Source organism: Callorhinus ursinus, unplaced genomic scaffold (genome assembly GCF_003265705.2).
Source record: "Callorhinus ursinus isolate GAN/ISIS: 27379988/994484 unplaced genomic scaffold, GSC_fseal_2.0 scaffold48, whole genome shotgun sequence".
Classification (NCBI taxonomy): domain Eukaryota; kingdom Metazoa; phylum Chordata; class Mammalia; order Carnivora; family Otariidae; genus Callorhinus; species Callorhinus ursinus.
In genome coordinates this window covers 477773-498219 of record NW_027397110.1, presented here as the reverse complement: position 1 = coordinate 498219, position 20447 = coordinate 477773, and the positions used below count along the sequence as shown (strand labels likewise).

General features: G+C 56.0%; 1 protein-coding gene and 1 long non-coding RNA gene across 7 annotated transcripts in view; one reads left to right on the top strand and one right to left on the bottom strand.

The window, feature by feature from the left end:
• The window catches only part of BRD1 (bromodomain containing 1), a 41923-nt gene extending 21893 nt beyond the window's left edge, over positions 1-20030 (bottom strand). For 3 of the 6 annotated variants that reach the window (XM_025882005.2, XM_073882600.1, XM_025882006.2), the window contains exons 1-3: positions 19291-20024; positions 15902-17282; positions 2917-3073 (exon numbers count right to left, since the gene is read on the bottom strand). In XM_025882005.2, coding sequence (XP_025737790.1) covers positions 2917-3073; positions 15902-17282; positions 19291-19393 — 1641 coding nt within the window. In that variant the 5' untranslated portion in view covers positions 19394-20024. Of the gene's footprint in view, positions 1-2916; positions 3074-15901; positions 17283-19290 lie in introns of those variants that run through there. The other 3 variants (XR_003210196.2, XM_073882599.1, XM_025882004.2) reach the window with 3 other exon arrangements.
• The window catches only part of LOC141370846 (uncharacterized), a 9212-nt gene continuing 8443 nt past the window's right edge, over positions 19679-20447 (top strand). The window contains exon 1 of the long non-coding RNA XR_012375291.1: positions 19679-19774. This is a non-coding gene — a long non-coding RNA (uncharacterized lncRNA). The remainder of the gene's footprint in view (positions 19775-20447) is intronic.

The window sequence follows — 20447 nt, the reverse complement described above, 5'->3', positions numbered from 1 at the left end:
CCACAGCAGCAGCAGGGTGGATGCAACAAGCTCAGCCCCAGCACAGCAGGGTGACCGTGTTGTCCTAAAGCCAGCAGAGAGGACACAGAGATGCCATCAGAGGGAAGCAGCGCAGCACTCGCCCACTGACCCTCACCCCAACCAGGGTCTGAGGATGGTGGAGGACGGGCCCTGGAGACGGTGCCATGAAGGCCCCAGGAAGGTGCCCACAGGGACCCTGCGCTCGAGGCCAGACCAAAAGAGCTGAGCCAACTCCTCCAAGACCACTGTGCACAGCAGCATCCAGTAGCGTCAACCCGAGGGCCTGGCACCCGAGGCGCCTTGTCTGCCTGGAGGTGGGGGACCTCACTCTCAGACCAGCTGGTCCCGCCTGTCTGTGCGTCTGTCTCCCCACCAGAAGGTCAGCCATGGGAGGGAAGGGCCGCACCTGACCTCTTCCACAGCCCGGCCCAGAGTGGGCACCCAGAAACACAGAGAAACGAGTCAAGTTAAACCCTAACATCAAAAATGTCCCAATTTTCCAAAAACACATGAACATCACACCAAGCCCACATGTTCCATGTGGAACATTACTGTTTTGGACCCCGCAAAGTCGTCAGCACCTACAGCGTGAAGCAGGAAAGGGCAGTCTGGGTGCAGTCCTTCCAGAGAGCGACTCCGGGGCGCCTATGCAGGCCACACAGGGGGCTTCCAACAACCACATCACTGACTTGCCCTGCAGGAATTCACCCCGCAGGTCACCCCAGGTGCACACCAGAACACCCACATCCAAGCTGTACAGACAGACTCAAGTCCAGGCAATCCCTTCTGCTGAGGACATGGACATTCCCACAGCTCACATTCCCGTCCCTGCACAGGTATTCTGCATGTGGCAGCCCCAGGGTGGTCGCTCCCACTGGCCCACGTGTCTCATGGGCACAAAGCCCGGACAGGAGACACCAACACCATTCCCAAAGGGGAGGAGGGATGAACAGGCAGCTCATCACTGAAGCAGACATCGCTAACAAAGACCTCCAGTGGGATGTGGTTTAGCATGGGTTCTGAGGCCCCAGATCCAAGTGTGTGCAGAATGCACATGGCCCCCAGGGTGGGCAGTATGCACACCACACAAGGGATATATCCACACGAGTCCGCAGCCCCAACGCACCTTGGGACATTCAAGCAGCCTGGCCTCACATGTGTATGCATCCAGCGTCACCAAGACCTCAGACTAAGTGAGCCCCCTTCACTATACTGGAATACTCCACCCAGCAGCCCCCGGCCCAGCAACCTTGGACATCTAGGGGATGTGACTCAGATAGTGCTGAGGGCACCAGGCACTTGGCGTGGACCACCGGGGGGAGGGTCGGCCCAATCACTGAACCCTCAGAGGGGCATCGGCTCCAAGAAGCATGCCCTTCCTTTCCCAGAGATGGAAAAGGGTCAAAGGCAACCCCACAGAGGTCCAGAATCTTTGGTTTCTCCGTGGCTTTCAAAAAGTATAAAAAAGATGTTAAAACCCACGGAAATATTTAACTGAGTATTTAAATGTGTTAATACCTTGCCTCTTTTTGTCACCATAGAATCAAGTAAGTTAAGATGAAGAGTTCCCCAGGAATGGCACCATCATCCAGGGCGGGGGCAATGAGAGAGGGTCACACTCGACCTGGGTTTCGAGCTGTGACCAAGGAGGAGGGACAGCAGAGACAGGAGCTACCTCTGCCGGTGAATGGGGTGAATGGAGTGTCAATTCACTCCACAATCACACACTCGCCTAGGCCGTCACTCTGCCGGCGCCGGGAGGGTGGTAACATGAGGGATGGATACGCGCCTGGCACAGCCAAGCCGCCTCCAGGGAGCTGTGGCCCAAGCCCAGAACACCACGGACAGGGTGACTCCACCCCCACAGAAGCCCACCAACCAGGAACCTGGTGGATCCAGGGAGCACAGCCTCCAGCCGCATCTGAAGAGTGTGCCCTCCGACACACTCAGCCCCCTGGCGACTCAAGGTTCGAGAGCGAGCGAGCGAGAGCAGAGCCTTTAAGACAACAGCAGCACGGCAGCCAGGCGGCGATCCAACATGGACTCATGGGAAGGACAGTTTCTGCTGTGCGCCCAGCGTGGCAGACAAAGAGCAACAAGGGGACTCCACTCTCTGCCGTGTCCTCCGGGCTTCCTAGCCTGAGCAGGTGGCCTAGCCCGACAACAGTCATGGACACAGCTCCCCTACAAAGCTGCCCACTCCCCACAACAATAAAGTGTACTGATCAAGAATTTAGGGCAGTGTCCCGAAGAACCATTTTTGTCTTCCATTTATGTTTGTGACATCTCATGGAGCCAATTTCTTACTTTCTAAATCCCTTCTTCCAGAACCACATCACACACTCAGATGGTTCTACAAAACCAGATGTACCAGGACACAAGAGCTTGTTTGGTTTTGTTCTTTTAAAAGCAAATCCCGTTTCCTCGCATGCATCTGGGCTCCCATCTCCCTCCCGCCCCACTGTGGTCAACGTGCAGTGGGCCTTCAGAGCAAGGCCCTGGAAACAAACCACTCCTTGCACGTTTGAAAACCCAAAATCCCAGCCCAGCCCACAGACCCACGTCCCAGGAGCCCAAGTCTCACCTCCTGCTGCTCCCTCCCCCGGCATGCCCACCCCACATGGCCAGTTTGGTAACAACTTCCCTGGGCATCCCCAACATGTGCAGAAACATCAGGTGGCACAGACAGATGAGAGTCGCCCACACAACCCACAGCTTACACAGCCTGGGACAGACACAGGTCTCGCACGCCTTGCACCGGACCAGATGGGGGCTTGCAGACCAGAGCCTGGGGCCTGACGGGTTGGCAGCACGTGCAGCCTACAGCGGCAGGTGCTGCTCCTGGGAGTCGCCAGGCCGGCCCAGTGTGTCGGGTGAGCAGGAGACGCCACGTACCTGCTGCGAGCTCCTCTGGGACTGCAGGCTGGACTGGAGTCGCCGCAGCAGGGGGGCGCCGTTCCTCGACAGCCTTTTGAGCAGCCAGTAGCTGTGGGCTCTCTCAACAAACTGCTTCTTCCGCTGGATGGCCACCTGATTCGCAATCCTATTTAATCTAAAACACGAAAAAACTCAGAGTTTAGCTTTAAAGGAGCACATGAACATGTTTTCACCGTGGAAACTAGAAATGACAGGGTCACTTTTCACAAACCAATGTCCATACTTGATCGTCCGCACTCAGCCATGCACATGAACTGCTGCCTCCCGCCGTCCCTGGTGCTGGACCAGCCCAACCGCCAGCCACCCACGGGTTCCACCCAGGGTAAGTCACGCCAGCGTCTACCAGAGACATGAGACACGGAGAAGGACAATACATTGAATGACGCTCTCACTTCCTTCCATGTTATGCTGACCACATCCAGGGCCCATGAAAAGCTGCCGCACCAGGTAGGGTGAGGAAGGTACTGGTCCCCCCTCAGTCATCTCAAGAGGGAAAGAGATGGGACGGCTGGAGGCCAGGACTGCAGACAGAGTAGCTGCTCTTCACTAGAACGACCATGGGCAGCTGCAAGTCGCGGGAGACAGCTTCCCTTCAGGGACTATAAAATGCACGGGGTTTGTGAAAACACTTGCATAGAGGAGAACAATCATTTTAAAAAGCCAGACACTTCCCCATCCCTGTTACTATCATCCCTGCTGAAACAAAGCAATGATTCATCAATTTGCCTCACAAGGACACTGAAGGAGAGTATAAACTCAATCATAAACTAAGAACTTAATGAAAATACAGATGAAACAAGATGGGCCTCACTATATACCCAACACCAAAACGTCAGGATGAAACCAAGGAGTTTTAAAGACCAAATTCTGAAGGATGTAAATCGTTTAGTTTTACAAAAGATCAGTGATCAAAACAGCCAGAACACCCCCAGTTCCGCCATGTCCAGCTCATTTCAAGATTCCAAATCCTGCTGCTGGTCGGCCTGACTGTGAAGGACTCGCCTCCCACGTGGCTGCCCTCCTCCTGGGGTCCGCGAGACCGCACTCCATGCACAGAACCAACACGGCCTCTCGTGGCAAGACACAGCTCGAGTGTCTGTCCTGCAAAGGCACCCAACACTGAGGAACTGATGTAGGGGGCAGCCCCATGCCAGACACAGGCGGGGGGGGGGGGGGCTTTGCCAGAAAAGCCCCGTCAGACCCTAGAGGAAGACGCCAAGGGCTTGTGTGGGCAGGTGTAGAACCCATGCTCAAGCCTGTCCGCAGCCTGCCCATGAGCACAGGGCCGTGGGTCTGTGCATTCGAGGACCCTGGGGTCACACGGCCTCAGCAGTAGGCAGGGGCAGGACACCTGTCGCAGTGCCCAGGAGCTTCTCCCACCAGAAGGTGCTGGGGAACACCTGGACTCTGCTCGCAGCCGCACGCACAACGCTCCTCAGCTGCAGGGGGGCTGTGCTGGTTCTGCTGGGGCGTGGTCTGTCTGACCACTGTCAAATGAGGCCCGATTCAGGTGCAGTAAGGAGCACGAACCTGAACGCACACGGTTCAGTGGATCTCTCCATCTGTAGACAAGTGTTTTAACACAAGTACACAGTTATTTCCACAGTGAAATGAGGCAAACAAGTATTTTTTAGCAATCTGAAGGTTCAAGGAAATGCATGCTTATAAATAAAGATTCTGAACCTCATGAAACAAGCCACCACCTCCTCTGAGTGTGGATCTCTGAGCCATGAACAGCTCACAGACACGAGCAACGAGCCTCTGATGAAAACGTATTTCAAGGTGTCCTAGAGTATTTATTGCAAAGCTGCATTCAACTGAGCTGATTCTACTTCATAAGCTGCACGAGTCCTAAAAGAGCAGGATGGGTGCAGAGCGCCCAGGCACCCACCACGTGCCTCCTCAGACACACGGCACCTCCTGGGCAGCAGCAGTGCCCACACTGAGCATGCCCACAGCAACCCTGCACCCACCCAGCCCAACAACCAACGCAGAGCAGGTGGAGGGCAGAGGAACGCGCTAAACCACAGAAACGCTAGCCACACAAGCCTGGCCAACGGGCAGGGGCCCAGGGGACTCGCAGCAGATGGGGATCCGGCTCCCTCGACAGTTCAACTCCAAAGGGACAGAGACAAAAAGGGACCTTTACAAGAGGAGAGACAGACAGGATTCGTGCAATTTTAAAGGCATGGCACACCCTGGTGTTCAGAAAGAAGGTAAAAAGGTGAGTCCCACACAGGTAAGGACAGTGGGAGTCCCAAGGACAGGAAGGGGCTGCAGGAAGGGCCAGGGGAGTGGGCGGCCAGGTTCTGTCTTCTCAAGTACGTGGCGGTAACAAGGGTGTGTACCCCATAGTCATGCATTTATGATTCTTTCTCCTTTTGTGTTCTACTTTAAAGACTTTTTTTAAAGATTTCTTTCTTTGAGAGAGAGAACACACACACAGGCAGGGGGAGGGGCAGAGAGAGAGAGAGAATCTTAAGCAGACTCCCCACTGAGCAGAGAGCTCGACTCAGGGCTCTATCTCACGACCCTGAGATCACGACCTGAGCCAAAATCAATAGTTTAAACGCTTGACCGACTGCGCCACCTAGGTGCCTCTTTAAGTACTTTTTTTAAAATACGGTATTTGGCAAAGGTAGTAAAATGATTAAAAGTTTGATTTTCTCAAGCCTTTCTGAATATATCTCATGTACAAGGTGCCTTAAAATGAAAAATAACTAGGCTTCTGGAGAAACTGAGGGAGGGCCCAACAGAAGGTCGGTTGGTAAAACATCGATCTGTGACTACGGCGTATAATTTGAAACAAAATGTTTTAAATTGAGTACCTGCTATGATAAAACTGCTTTTACACAATCTATTTACGTCCACGATCAAGATGTAGATTCACGTCCACAGTAACAGAAACCAGGAAGAGGATTAAGGGAGAGTGTGTCTCATCAGAACAGGAAGTAAGTACATCCATCCACGGAACACAGTCATCTTTGCAAAGCCCCAGCACACCTCTCACGGGGAAGGCACTTCAAGCCAAGGAGCATCCGTCTGCTCGAGTGCATGCTGGCAAGGACAGCCCCACCGGGTGAGGAAGAAACCTCGACACTCGAGGCCCAGTGACTCGAGGCCCAGCGACGGTGGTGGGACAGCGGTTGGCCCCGGGGCGGGGTGCGGGGGGCACAGAGGCACACAGCCCGACCACCCAGATTCCACTCAATTCACTTTCAGGAATGATGAGGCTCCTAACTTGTGCCTATTTTGAATATTCCAGAAATTACACCTTTCAGCTATCTGATCTTAGGGTGAAAAATGCTGGATTTCAACTCAAAAATGTGGGAGGCAGTACACTGTTTTGCAAAATTATTTTGGCGGGTTCTATCCAAAATGTCTTAGAAAGGAGAAAAGCTGACTCCATAACGTGCTAAGCACCGCACCGAAGACAGTCGGGAAGCGCGCCTCGGCTCCCGGCCACGGAGGGTGAGCCGTCAGCCCAACACCCACAACACCCACGAGTTTCACATCACCACGCTGTCACCTGAAACTGACAACCATGTCTGTCAAGGGCACCTGGATGACGCCGGGGGAAGGAGACAAACAAGCACCACCTAGTGAAATGGAAACAGGAAGACATGAGGAGCCACCCGTGCTGCTCCCAGAGACTGGAGGGCAAGCTCTGGCGGGCTCCGCCCAAGAAAGCAAGAGGACAGACACAGCGCTGAGTGTGGAGAGGACGAACGAACCAGAAATCAGTTAAAAATGAGAATCATGAAGGCGGAGATGGGGAACCAACCCAGAAAAAACACAACTTCCCAAAGCTGACTTCTGAAGCGCAAAGAAAAACTCAATACGTTCATAGCAGTGACTTTAGGAACAGAATCAATAGTCTAAAATTTCCCTCCTACCTCCGAAAGGAAAGAAAAAAAGACAGTTTTTCAGAAGAGGTCGGCCCCTGGAGGACCAGGCATCCAACCCCCTGCCCACAGCTGGGGAGGCAGACGCTCCTACACACAGGCCGCAGGTACACAAGGGAAAGGCCAAACTCACCTGAGAAAATACACACAAAACTGAAACCAGTCCATGCGGGTGTATATAAAATGACACTAGCCACCATGAGCAAGAGGGTCTGTCCCAGGAACGGAAAGGGTAGTCCTGAGATGACAAGTTCTATCAAGAGAACTCACAGCCCAACGGATAAGAGGGCGGACTGTGGTTATCTCAAAGGATGTGGAAAAGCAACAGGTCAACCACGACCCACAACTCACATCGAGGCGCGAGGGTCCTGCCAGCAGGGTTGGGAGAGGCTCCACCCTGAGACCTAGAGGAACAGGCACACAGGGAGATGTTTCTCAAGATCGGAACCAACATAAAGATGCCCAACCTCCCTGCTCCTATGAGAACTATACAGGATATTCTTTTTTTTTTTTTTTAAAGATTTTATTTATTTATCTGACAGAGAGAGACACAGCGAGAGAGGGAACACAAGCAGGGGGGTTGGGAGAGGGAGAAGCAGGCTCCCCGCGGAGCAGGGAGCCCGATGCGGGGCTCGATCCCAGGACCCCGGGACCATGGCCTGAGCCGAAGGCAGACGCTTAACGACTGAGCCACCCAGGCGCCCCCAGGATATCCTTTTTTTTTATTTTTATTTTTTTAAAGATTTCATTTACTTATTTGCCAGAGAGAGCGAGCGAGCAAGCGAGAGCGCGCGCACAAGCAGGGGGAGGGGCAGAGGCAGAGGGAGAAGCAGACTCCCCGCTGAGCAGGGGCCCCAGGCAGGACTCGATCCTGGCACCCCGGAATCACGACCTGAGCCGAAGGCAGACACTTCACCGACTGAGCCACAGGTGCCCCTACAGAGGGTATTCTTGCCAATGGAAACAAGAGGACAATTTAAGGACTGGACGTGCACAGCCTTCAGGGGGGAGAAAAGTAGAAAACATTACTGAGTGACATCAAACAAGATTTAAATAAATAGAAACACTCAACATTAAGCAAGGTTAGTGTACGTAATAAGTGTACAAATCGCCTCCAAATTGGTCTGTAGATTCCCTGGAATTTCCAAATTCCCAAAAAGGTCTGTCAAGAAACCTGACAAGATGACTCCAAAACTTACACGAAGGAACCACAGCTGAGCAAGAACCACATGCGTGTGAAGAACGTGCTAAGGCTGCAGGAGGCCGAGGAAACACAGCCAGCCACCCACCCAAGGAAGCTGGCCCGTGGCTGCAAGATCGCTAGGGAGAGCAAAAACGGTCATCCACACTGAAAAATTAGAACTGTACTCCTACCTCGTAAGAAACTCATCCCCAAGTGACTGAAGACATGGACATGAGGGACACTGATTCAACAAGTGACCAAGGCCGCCACGCACATGCTGGGACGCTTCAGGGAACAGTGGCCCTGCCCTGGGGGCTGGCCCCTTGCACGGAGGCCAACCACACCCAAGACACAGATGGCAAATCCAGAGAGACTGGTCAGCACTGAGGCTGGAGGAGACGGTGGGACACGGACAGGGAAGGCCATTTGAAAGCTTTTAGAACATCCTGAGGGCTTCAGGGAAATGAAGGATTATTTAAGCAAGATATGACAAGCACCAACCATAAAATAAAGCAAATACACACCCATGGGCAATAAAAGGCAAACTCTTGTAAAGTGCCAGGACCACGGCAAAGATGTCTGCTCCCACCCCATCAAATCGACTCTGAGCTGGCGGTCGTGGCCTGCACCGAGCCTGGATAAAAGACAGGAGAAAAGAAGGGACGGAGAAGCCCGCCCACACCATCACTTCCTCACATACGGTCCACAAAAATAATCTAATAAACTACAATACATCGTAGCAATCTAAGAAAAAAAAACTTGAAAAAACACACTACTTACAGTACTCCATTTTTCATGAGAACACCACGCACTCTCACAAGACCTGAAAACAGCCCCGTGCGCAGCGCGGCGGGCCTGCTCGTGTTTATGTGACCCCCGGGCCGTGGAGCCCAGGCTTCCTGCGGAGACACAGCCATCTCGAGAAGTAGGCCTGGGCCTCACACGTGGGGAGGGCGACCCAACAAGGGGTCGGCCCTACGCAGATCCGGGCTCCAAAGGGACACCGCGTGCTCGTCAGGCAGGGCGGCCAGAGGTGCAGGGACGGGGCGTGAGCGCTGGAAGCCGTGGGGTCAGAACTGGCCCACCGACCGGCTGTGGGGGGAAAACACAAACCAGACGAGGGGGCTGTGGACTGCCGGAGGAAAGACAGGGGAGCAGCAGGGCCTCGGGGGAGGTGGGAGGGAGGCAGCCTCAGACCAGACCCAGGACACACAGACCACACAGGAAAAGACGGTAGGATGAACAAAGTTCCGTTCATCAAGACAGCAAGACGTTATGGTTGTGTTCTTAAGAATTCTTACCTGTTCTCAGGGCGCCTGGGCGGCTCAGTCGGTTGGGCGACTGCCTTCGGCTCAGGCCATGGTCCCAGGGTCCTGGGATCGAGCCCCGCGTCGGGCTCCCTGCTCCGCGGGGAGCCTGCTTCTCCCTCTCCCACTGCCCCTGCTTGCGCTCCCTCTCTCTCAAATAAATAAAATCATAAAAAGAAGTATATTCTTACCTGTTCTCTACACAGACGTGTTACTGGATGAGAATGACAGAAAAGAAGGGGCGGGCAAGGGAGACCGCCAAACGCAGTAACTGCTGGAGGGCCCAAGTCTCCAAAGCTGAAGACTTTCTACAGACACAATTACAAACGAGACGGGAAGCCGAGGGGAAGAGACATGCATGCAATGAGCATAAGCACCTCACCGCGCGCACCCGAGGCAGAGGCCTCCTCAGCTACAGGGACACGCTCGCCGCCGCCCCCACCGAGGCTGTAACTGAGACAGACACACACCAGCTCGTGCTGAGGGCAGTGTGCCAGTACCCAAAAACGCCCAACTCTTGGCGAGCCAGGAAAACGCCCACACCAGCAGCATGGTCGCCTGCGATGCCACCCGCCCGCCCCCGGCCTACGGCAACACCAGAAGACGCGACCCGTGCGTGACAGCATGGTCTTCGAGGTCAACGCATACCCAGCGGTACACCGTGTGTGCCCAAGTGCAGAAAAACCAAGACACGGATTTGGAGGAACCCACCCCAATTCACCATGAGTGTCTGCCGTGAGGGGTGGGCTAACAGTCTCCAGTTTTCCATTTTAAAACTTTATTTTTTTTTAAGATTTTATTTATTTATTTGACAGAGAGAGACACAGTGAGAAGGGAACACAAGCAGGGGGAGTGGGAGAGGGAGAAGCAGGCTTCCCGCGGAGCAGGGAGCCCGATGCGGGGCTCGATCCTAGGACCCTGGGACCATGACCTGAGCCGAAGGCAGACGCTTAATGACTGAGCCACCCAGGCGCCTCCCATTTTAAAACTTTTTATATAAAAACCATGGGAAACAGAAAAAAATATCATTAAAAAAATTATTCTCCCGACACATGTGCATAGCCACTGAAAGGTGCCCATGATGACCCAGCATCAACCCAGAGAGTGAGATTTTAGATCCCACCCTCCCTTTATAACAGCTTCTCAAGTGTCCCGAGTCTTTATGACGGGCACGACTCGCTTTTGGAAGAGCCCAGAGGTCAGATGGAGGCTGGGGTGGAAAGGGTGAAATCCAACCCCTCCCACCTGAAAAGGCCAGAATTTGCCTTGGGAGGGATGTGGTTCTGCACCACACAGCTCCCAGGAGAACCTCCTGCCCGGTTTGGTGCAGCTCAAGTCCCCTCCACACCCTTCTCAAGACTCCAATCACAGAACCCAGAGGTGGCTAGGGAGCGTGTGTCACCCAAGGCCAGGTGGCTGCCTGCAGCGAACTAACCAAGAGCTGAGCTCCCCAAGGTCGGGTGGACAATGACAGCCAGGTGGGCCACCAGATGCTCACCTCCCACCTGTCCAGGTCCTGCTGCACAAGGACAGGAGAAGGGAAGGATTCCACTGAGGAGAAACCAGAGGGAGAGCTGAGGTGGACACCCCTTTCCAGCCGTCTCGGGGAAGAGAACCCACAGGCGGGGCACCTGGGCTGCTGTGAAGAGGTGCCAGGTGGCTGCACGGCCTCCTTCTCCCAGACCACAGGCTGGATGCCACAGAGAACACAAACACAGAAATCGTCCCATGGAGGCACCAGCAACACCGTGGTCCCCAGGGAGCAGGGGATGTCACTCCCTCCAGGCGAGGGACACATGGTACCTCTGTGGACACCAGACAGACCCAGAACAAGGCTCACTCTGCTCAGGTGGAAGGCCTGTCTTCTCCAAAACTGGCCCACTTGGGAGTAGCTTTGGAAGCATCCAGATCCCAGCAGGCTCGCCCAACGGGACAAGTCCCGAATGGAGGCTCACCCAGAGGTCGGTCCCATCCTAGGAGACGTGCGGGGACACGTGGGCCTCGTCTGTGTGCCAGGCAAATGGGACGGCACATTAGCAAGAGATGACTCTGGGTAAAGAGGATTGGGGTGTTTCTCTCCTTGTTTTTGCAACATTTTATACATTCAGAGTATTTCCAAATAAAAAATTGAAATAATTTGGTCTCCACCTGGACCTTTGGAGGGCATTCCCTCGTGAGGCCTCCATCAGCACTCCAAACACCGTCCGTCCATCTACTGTAGCGTGCAGGTATGGACTCCAAGTGCAGAGCACACAGATTTTGACCCTGATCAGTCCGGGGAACACCGAGGCTGGAGCAGCGGTGAGACAGTGTGGCAATTACCCACTGCCCGTATTACAGAAAACTTCTAATAAGTTTCAAATCCTATTTCTCCCAAAAATAAGCAAATACAATAAATATGAACAGAAATAACAAAATTCACTACTCTGGCAGGTTCTTCCCATGGACTGAGCGCCTGGGATGCTGGGGAGAGAGACCCAGACCCAGCGGGACAGCGAGGGTGCAGGCGTGCTGAGCACAGCAGCTCCCTGCAGAGACCACCACCAAGCAGAGCACCCTGGGGGATGGGCCCCAGGGCACAGGCCGACGTGTCCTGATGCTTGAGTGACCGTGGACCGCGGCCCACAGCACCACACTCACAAACACTATCTGTCATGCACTAAGCACAAGACTCAGGGAGGAGCCTGCGGACACGCACGCCGACACACCCCGTGAAGCACCCAGGTCCTTCCCCAGCACTCTGTCCCTTCACTTCAGCTCTCTGGTCAAAACAAATCTGCTCACCAGACACAACGTGTCCTGAGCCTCCCCCTGCCTCCCGGGAAGAGAGCCCTCGCAGGCTGCATGGCCTGGGGCTGGGGGAGAAGCTGCAGCCTGGGGAGGACACACTCACAGGAGCAGACACCCAGCCCCCCAATCTGAATTCAAACCAAGGAAAGCACAGAGGTCAGGGTAGCTGGGAATGAGAGCAGTCCAAGAGCACTTGGGAACCCACACTCCAGTGCTTTCTAAGTGGCTGGACGCAAACACCAGCACCTTGCTTTTCCATACAACACACAATGCACAACCTGGAGGTTTTACTTTTCGGTTTGGTTTTTAATGCTTCTCTCCAGAGTAGCCGCTGCTTTGGACCCTACGCAGGCCCTTCCCTGAGGACCCCAAGGCCGGCAAGGGCGCCGTGCCTGCCTGGGGCATCCAGAGGGCAGCAAAGAGAGGGCCATGCAGCTCTGGGGTGGCCAGAGCTCCCACCTGCCCGGAAGGGGCAAACCAGTGCTTCTCTCCTTTCCCCAAACCACGGCCCTACAGAACTTCTCTCAATTAGAGTCAAATTAACTGCCAGAAACATGACAAAAAAGACATCCAAAGCTCAAGTCCACACTTCTTACAGTTATATTCAACAAGCATAAGATTTCTCTGTCAAATGCTACTAAGTACTCGGTCTCCCACGTCTGTCCTCATCCGGCGTCTGGACAGCGGGAGGGCACCTACCAGGGATGCCCCCGCGTTAACTGAGCTGTGGACCCGATGCTCCATCTCATCGTTAACTAACAACTTATTAGGTGTGCACGTGCCCTGGGCCACGCACACATAAATGACCCAAATGGCCAAGAGGACCAGGCTGGTATCAAGACCAACAAAGCACATCAGCCTCTGTTCATTAGAGGCCATTCTCCTCCATAAATAAAGAGCAGCACCCACCAAAGAGCAACAAGAGAGCGCGCTCTGGGAAAACTTAATCCCTCCAAGGGAACGAGAAGGCTACAACTCGCTGAGTCCCTCCTTCTGGCCTGTTCCCCTCTCCAGTGCCCACCTCGTCTGGTTCACCCCCCAAAAAAGGCAGCATGGAACAGTGAGGAACCAGAGAAGGATTTCATCAGAAGAGCAGCTACTCGAGGAAAAGGCACCACTCAGAACAGAAAAAGGCCTATAACAGCACAGTCGAAGCGTTGATTTTTCTTGGAAGGCAAAGGCAAAAAGGGAGCAGATGGGATTTCCTCTCCAGACTTGACTTTTCTCTAACTTCTGCAGTTTCGTATCGTTTCTATGTTAGAAAAATATTCTCATGAAAGCGATGAAGACAAGACAGACAAGGACGGGCACAACTCAGACCTTGGAGTAACGCTCAAATAACCCTGTGGCTGCCAGCCACACCGACGGTGGGACCCTCACAGGCAGAAGCGCTAAGAAGCACAGTGACCCCGCCCGACTCCACCCACGCCACCCAAGGCAGAGCACAGCACCCCTCCCATCCACCCTCCACCAATCCACCCTCCACCTCCCGCACGCTCCCTAGGAACAGGGCCGCCAGACCAGCCACACCTCAGGCCACGGCTTCAGGACAGTAAGACTAGTGGCTGGCAAGCCCGGACCACACCAGCACCTGCCAGGACAATCCACTGGGGGATCCGACCACGGATTACCCACTGGCTAAGGGTGGCTGGGAGATCTTCCAAGAGTGGGACTGTGGCCCCAAAACATCAAGGTCTCCCAAAGTCTGGGCAACCCAGCTGGCACGGCCACAAACCCTTACCCAGGTACATCTTTGATCTCTGCTCCAAAGTGAAGCAACAGTTTATTCCTAAATTAGAAAAAGAAAAAAAAAAAAAAAAAACACGGGCCAGACTACACCTTTGGTACCTGGTTGAGCCACATCACCTGCTTTGAAATACTTAGGTCCAAAGCATGAGTTTTCTCCTCAAATCAGGCCTGGTCACCCGAGACCAGCAAGCACCCATGTTCTCCAGCTGGAAGTGCTTTCTCCTGCGAATGGCCTAGCAGCCCCCAGCCCAGCCCCTCGTCAGCACCCTGTCAGGAGCAGGTCACCACGTGGTGCTGGGCACAGAGAACTGAGCACATTGCACTTCTGGCTCCTCAATTTGTTAGGTCACATTTTTTTCCTTTCACTTACTTCGATTACAGTAAAGCTAAAATTTTTAGGGCTCTTCAACAGAAGCTCTTGATGTAAATCTCACACTTTCTGCCCCACAGGTAGAAATGCAAGTAAAACTACCTTTTTAAAAAGTCTAGCTGACCGATTTGCAAAGAGACACCTTGGTTCTAACTGTGTTTTTTCTGGATATGAGGAACGAGCACTTTTATTCACTCTGAATTCACCGATAATACAATGAGTGCGTACTGCTCTATAAGATTCCATTTTGGGAAAAAAATCATGACTTCTAATTCTTTTTTCTTAAAAAAGAATTTGAGAGAGAGAGACTGCATGCGCAGTGGGAGGGGAAGACAAGCAGACTCCCCGCTGAGCGTGGAATCTGACGTGGGGCTCATTCCCAGGACCCACGAGATCATGAGCTGAGCCGACATCAAGAATTGGACACTCACCTGACTGAGCCACCCAGGCGTCCCTACTTCTAATTCTCAAGAGATACTAAGTGCTTACTGCCTTGGGAGAAGACAGTGTGCTGACTGACGCACCCCACTACATCGTGCAACCTAACGAGCGAGCTTGACGCAACGCGTGACACGTTAAAACCAAACTACACTGTTTAATCACAACACGCTGGCAGGCATGAGTTCCTTCACATCACAGCTACACAGGAAAACAACACAAAAAGCTAATATTCAATACGTTCAAGATATCTTTTACTTCTTCGTAATTAAAATACCCCGCAAGTCTGTCCCCCGGTCTGTAAGGCGAACAGGTTCCCTTTCCAGGGGACTCACTCGCGTCCAGGTCACGGCAGTTAAGTCACAAGCTGCTGTCGGGAGCACGGCCATCTGCACCTCACCTCACCGTCACGACGCCGTGTCCTTCACCAAACTGAAAGCCCCACGCCCGGTGACAAAGTGTGCTCCATCCTCAGAGCTCAACAAGTGTCTGAGGGAGCTACCTGCTCTCCCACACTCAGGCCGGGCTACAAAAACCACCAAGTCACTCACCTCACATTCCGAACAAAATACAAAGAGCAAGTCAGTAACGGGACGAACAAGCAAAGAGGAGGAAGCAAGTTCAGGGACAAGAGCAGACACAGCTGGATGGGGACTGGCCCCTGGGACACTGGTAAGAGCAAGTCAGGGCCTGACCCCACCAGTGCAGACTGCTCCCACACTGCAGACCCCCCCCACCACCACCACCACCGCTCTGGACTGCTCTAAGCTGGAGACCCCTACGCTGACCAGCCAATGTTCACACCATGAAGGAAAGGGTCCGGAAACCCAGACAGGCTGTCACACAACAGGAAGGAGACCAGCGCCTCCCTCTACGAGGCTCCTGGCAGCCCCACTCTGATCTCCACGCGTCACTCACCCTCCCCTTCACTTTACAAGAAATTATTTTTAAAACGCCCCACGGTTCCCAAAGTTGGTGGGGGAGCAGAGCGAGGAACAGCTTTTATCGTGTCAAAGGTGGTGGCGCCAAGGACCCAGACCCTAATTCCCGCAGTCGGGAAACTACGGGCTCCGAGGTCCTCAGAGCTCGGGGAGAAGGACTGTTAGAGAGCCAGGTCAACAGAGGGCGCCAAGATCCCCAGCTGGCACCCCCCGCCCCAGGCTCCCCCTCCATCCCACGCCCCACGCGCATGCGCACTCACCGCTGAGGGGGGATGTAGGGTGCGCACACAGGCGGCAGGGCCGCACAGGGCTCACTCAGTGTCTTCTTAGCCTTTTTTGCTTTCTTCCTGACCTTGGACGTGGACCTGACCGCTTTGACCGAGCTCTCTTTTCGACAGACACCATTTTTCATTTCGACATCCCCGTAAATGTTCAGAGGCCTCCGCGTACAGCCCGGGGGCGTGTGGACGTCACAGTAAGCGGTCTTTCTGACGGAGAAGGTCGTGGCACCGCCAGTGAGTTCCTTCACGGGCTCCATCTTCATGTAGAGGCCGGCCTTCTGGGCACACGTCACGTGGAAGGCGGTGTAGCAGTTTGCCTTGTGGCACTGGATACAGGCACCCACGCCCTTCTGCTTACAGAGGTAGCACGTCAGTTTCCACCGGGCCGGAGGGATGTTCCTCACGCCGTCGATGGGCTCGATGAACACCGTGTTGGCAAAGCCAACCTCCGGGATCCACAGGGCACACACCACGTGGCCCCAGCGGTCGTCATCTGTCTTTTTGAAGGCACCTCCCTTGTTTGGGCAGAGCACGCAGTCGGCGGGCCGGGCCCGGGACTGCAGGCAGTGTCGGCAGAGCCACTGGCCCTCGGGGATGTAGGGCACCCCGTAGCACTCCTGGTGCACCGCCAGGTTACACATGTCACAGAAGAGAATCACGTTGCTGTTCTGGCACTCGCCGTCCATGCAGATGCAGCACACGGCGTCCTCGTCGATCAGGGACTGCTGCTCCCCCTGCTTCTGGTTCTCGCAGTAGGACTCCTTCTCGAAGCGGTCCATCAGGAACTCAAACACGCTCTGCGACACGGCCGAGACGCAGTCGCCCTTCCGCTTCTCGTTGACGATCTCCAGCCAGGCGTAGTCCTCCTCGTCCATGTCGTACTCCACCTCGTGGTCCAGCTCCTCGGCCGACTTCTCGATGAACTTGTAGTACACCGGGGGCCGCCTCGGGGCAGAGGGCGGGCTGTACTCCACGATCCGCACCTTGGGCTCAGGAAGCGCACTGGCCGACGCCAGCGGGCCGTGGGCACTGGGGACGGCCTCATGCTTCTTTCTGACTCTGTTGTTCTTGTGGCGCTTAGTTCGCAAGCACACGGGCGGTCTCTCACTGTTCTCCTTGTTGCTGTTGCACTCACTCAGCTCCTGAGCGGTGAGGTCATCTTCCAGTATGATCTCCAGGGGATCAGAAATGCTGATCCGGTGCAGGCGCCCCTCAATCTCGATCTCCACCATCCTCTGGGCTTGCGCGTAGGTCAGGGTCTCTCGCGTGGGGGAGTGCTTAGTACTGCACGGGGAGCAAGGGTGTCTCGCTGCAGCGCCGCGATGACATCGTCCTTTCCTCCTCATTTGGCACCGACTCCCTACGACAGAGGCAGACATCAAGTTAACTCCCTGCAGGAGACACAAGACGAGACAAACCACCAAATATGCTGGGGGCAGAGCTCACCAACCAGCTCAAACTAAATCAGAACCAAACTCCCAACTGACACGGCTCGGAGGTTTCCAAAACCACTCATCCCAGGCCTCATGATCCTATTTCATGGACCGCGTGGACCAGAAGACACAACGAGCAGCAAGGAGTGGCCTTTGAGAGGCACAAGTCCCTCTAGGCCACTCTGCGGTCCCCACGGCTCGCCAGTCACCTTCCTGGACCACGCTAACAGGTCACCAAGATGACTGCACCATTCCTCCTGAGGAGGGGGTCCCAGCCCCGAGACCAGGAAAGCCCACACACAGGGCTGGACTCCAGCAGGCACGGAGGTCAGGACAGCAAGGCGAGCACACTCAGTGGCTGCCCACTCCTGGCCAACACTCCCCTTAACCAGCTCTCCCCCTGCCCTGCTGCGGCCCAGGAGTGCCCCTACAGCCCCAGGGCAACGCCCCTGCCGACTGCCGGAAGCCGTGCCGGTCTGACCACAGCGGTCCATGCTCCCCACCGACACAGCCTCCACACCATGCTGAGGCACAGGGCCACTAAGCCATGCCAGGACCAAAGAGAGGAGCCCCGTATCGGTCTGGGGGCAGTCGCCATCCCCAGGAGGCCCAAGCCGGCTTCTAGAGGGCCTCTGCAGGGACCGCCACCGAAACCCCCACAGCCCAGCCAACCTGCCCCTTCCCCCAGGGGCACTTCTCAGCTGCTGGCGTGACTGTGGGGCTGGCCGTGCCCCCCTCCTCGTCACGTACACTCAGACGACATGTGCAATGGGCCACGGAGGGCATCTCTGCTCGCCCCCCCCCCCAAGTGAGCGCACCCGACAACCACACACTGCCACCAGAGCCCCTGCCCTGGGGCTGCCGGTAATGGCTCGGGAGCCTGATGGCCTGGCCAGACATTTACGAGAATTTCCTCTTTTCAGACCTCCACCGTCTAACTCAGTAACGGAGTCTATTTTCAGTCTCCCTCACGTGAAGACTCCTGACTCTGGACCACCAGCCGCCAACCAGGAGCTGATACTGAGGACCTCTGACTCCTCCCTCCAAACCACCACATTTTCCTGATAGGAAGCAAGATGACTTTTAAGAGACTGGCTTACAAATGAACATTCCAAGCTGGAGCCCCAGGTCCACTGCTGTATGTGGGCACAACCTAGCTGGTCTTGGGGAAAAGCCCTCAAAGAGCACTTGGTAAGTCCTGAGAGGCAATCGCAGCAGACCCTAAACGTACTCTTTAAGACAGAGATTTCAGATTTTTCTTTTCCTTTTGTCAAATAGAAATCCATGTTTTATGTTAAAACTTAACAGGAATCCCCTGTAAAAACATGCTTGGAAAACGCTGGGGCCGGCTAGAACCCAACTCACCTGAACGTCAGGGGTGTCCAGGTGCCCACTCAGCCCCGGACTGCCAGGGAATGGGCAGCAAAGCCAACACCCAGCCAGCCCGGGACCAGCAAACCCTGTGAAGGGAGTTGGGTGCAGCCCCAAGGGTGTCAGCACCACAGCCTACAAGGAGGGGACCCTAACGCACCCAGGGACAGCTTCGCATCTCCCTGAGAGGGGACAGAAGCAACAACTGGTTCCTCACCAGCTTCAAAGCTAGCATGTAATTTTCTCCTCTAGCCACAGCACCCAGAAGCTCTAACTATAACCAGCCTTCAAAACCCACACGCTCCCAACGGGCTCCTCAACCACTCTCGACAAGAAGTTCATCCAACACTCACTGGTCCTGTAACTGTGACGGGGAAAGAGGGCGTTGGGCAGCACGGAGTGACCGACCGCCTCCGTCTCACAGCCTCCCTACACCCCCCGACTGCAACGGGCCACAAGGCTCCCTGCACACCGCGCGCTTCTCTAGAGCAGCAAGCATTCCCCCGGGGAGGTGGTCAGCAAGGACAACGCCCCGGCCCTTCCAGCAGTAACTCGGTGACAGACACGCAGAAGAGCCGTGGGAGCCACCAGAGGAAGCCTGCACACCAACGACCGGCTCACGTTTTCCAATCCGTTCACTTCCTGCCTGGCGTGGGACAAGTCCCATCCGCGCCCCCTGCCTCTGCTCCTCTGAATGGGGGCAACAACGCTACGCGGCTCCCAGGCTTGGGCGAGGGCCGCCGGCGCCCCCGCGACGCGCTCGGGCCGGCAGAGCAGGAACGCCGCCGGCCGCCACCAGCCGCGCTCTAGGCACCGGCCCCGGCACGGGTGGAACTCCTGGATGGGCGTGGCGGCTTCCTGGGCGCACAGACTTGTGTCAAAACTCCACTGTGTCCTCACAGAGGGCTGCCTCCTCCCCGCTGCGCCTCGGTAAAGCCGCTGCTGCTAAAAGGGGCAGGAAAGCGGGAGTGGAGCTCGTCTGCCCCCGACGCGGCGCCGCGCCTGCCCGGCCCCGGCCACCCACCTACCACCAGCCGGCAAGCGCCAGGTCCGCGAGGCTTGCCCAGCGCTCTCGGTCGGGGAACGTTGGAAGTCCGGCCCTATTACAGGGAGTTTCCTGTCTTGGCAAAACAAACCGAGTGTATCTGTTACATAATGCGACCCGCTCGGGCACAATGAACGCTCCGGGCCGCGGTACCACGCCGTCTCCGGGGCAGGGACCCCGCGGCGCAGACGCGCGGCCGCTCCCCCAGCCCTTCCTGCCGCCGGCCGGCACCGGAGGCCGGGCGGACACCCGGGCCCCCGACCCCGCGGCTCCCCGGCCTGCCCTGCCTCCTCCGCGCCCGGCTTCCCCGACCCCGCGGCTGCCCGGCCTCCCTCCCCGGCCTCCCCGCCACGCCGGCCTGACCTCCCCGCCCGGCCCCCCGGCCCCCGATCCCCGGTCCCCGATCCCCCTCCCCGGCCTGCCCTGCCGCCCCAGCCTCCCCAACACCCCGGCCGCCCGGCCTCCCCGCCAGCCCGGCCTCCACAGCCCGGCCTCCCCGCCACCTCCGCCTCCCCCCCGCGCGGCCCGGCCTCCCCGCCACCCCGGCCGCCCTCAGGCCGCCCACCAGCCCGCCCGCGGACAATGCGCCGCCCGCCACGGCCGCCAAACATGGCGTCGGCACAGGCACCCGAGAGGCCGGCGGGCGAGGCGGCGGCGGCGGCGGCGGCGGCGGCCC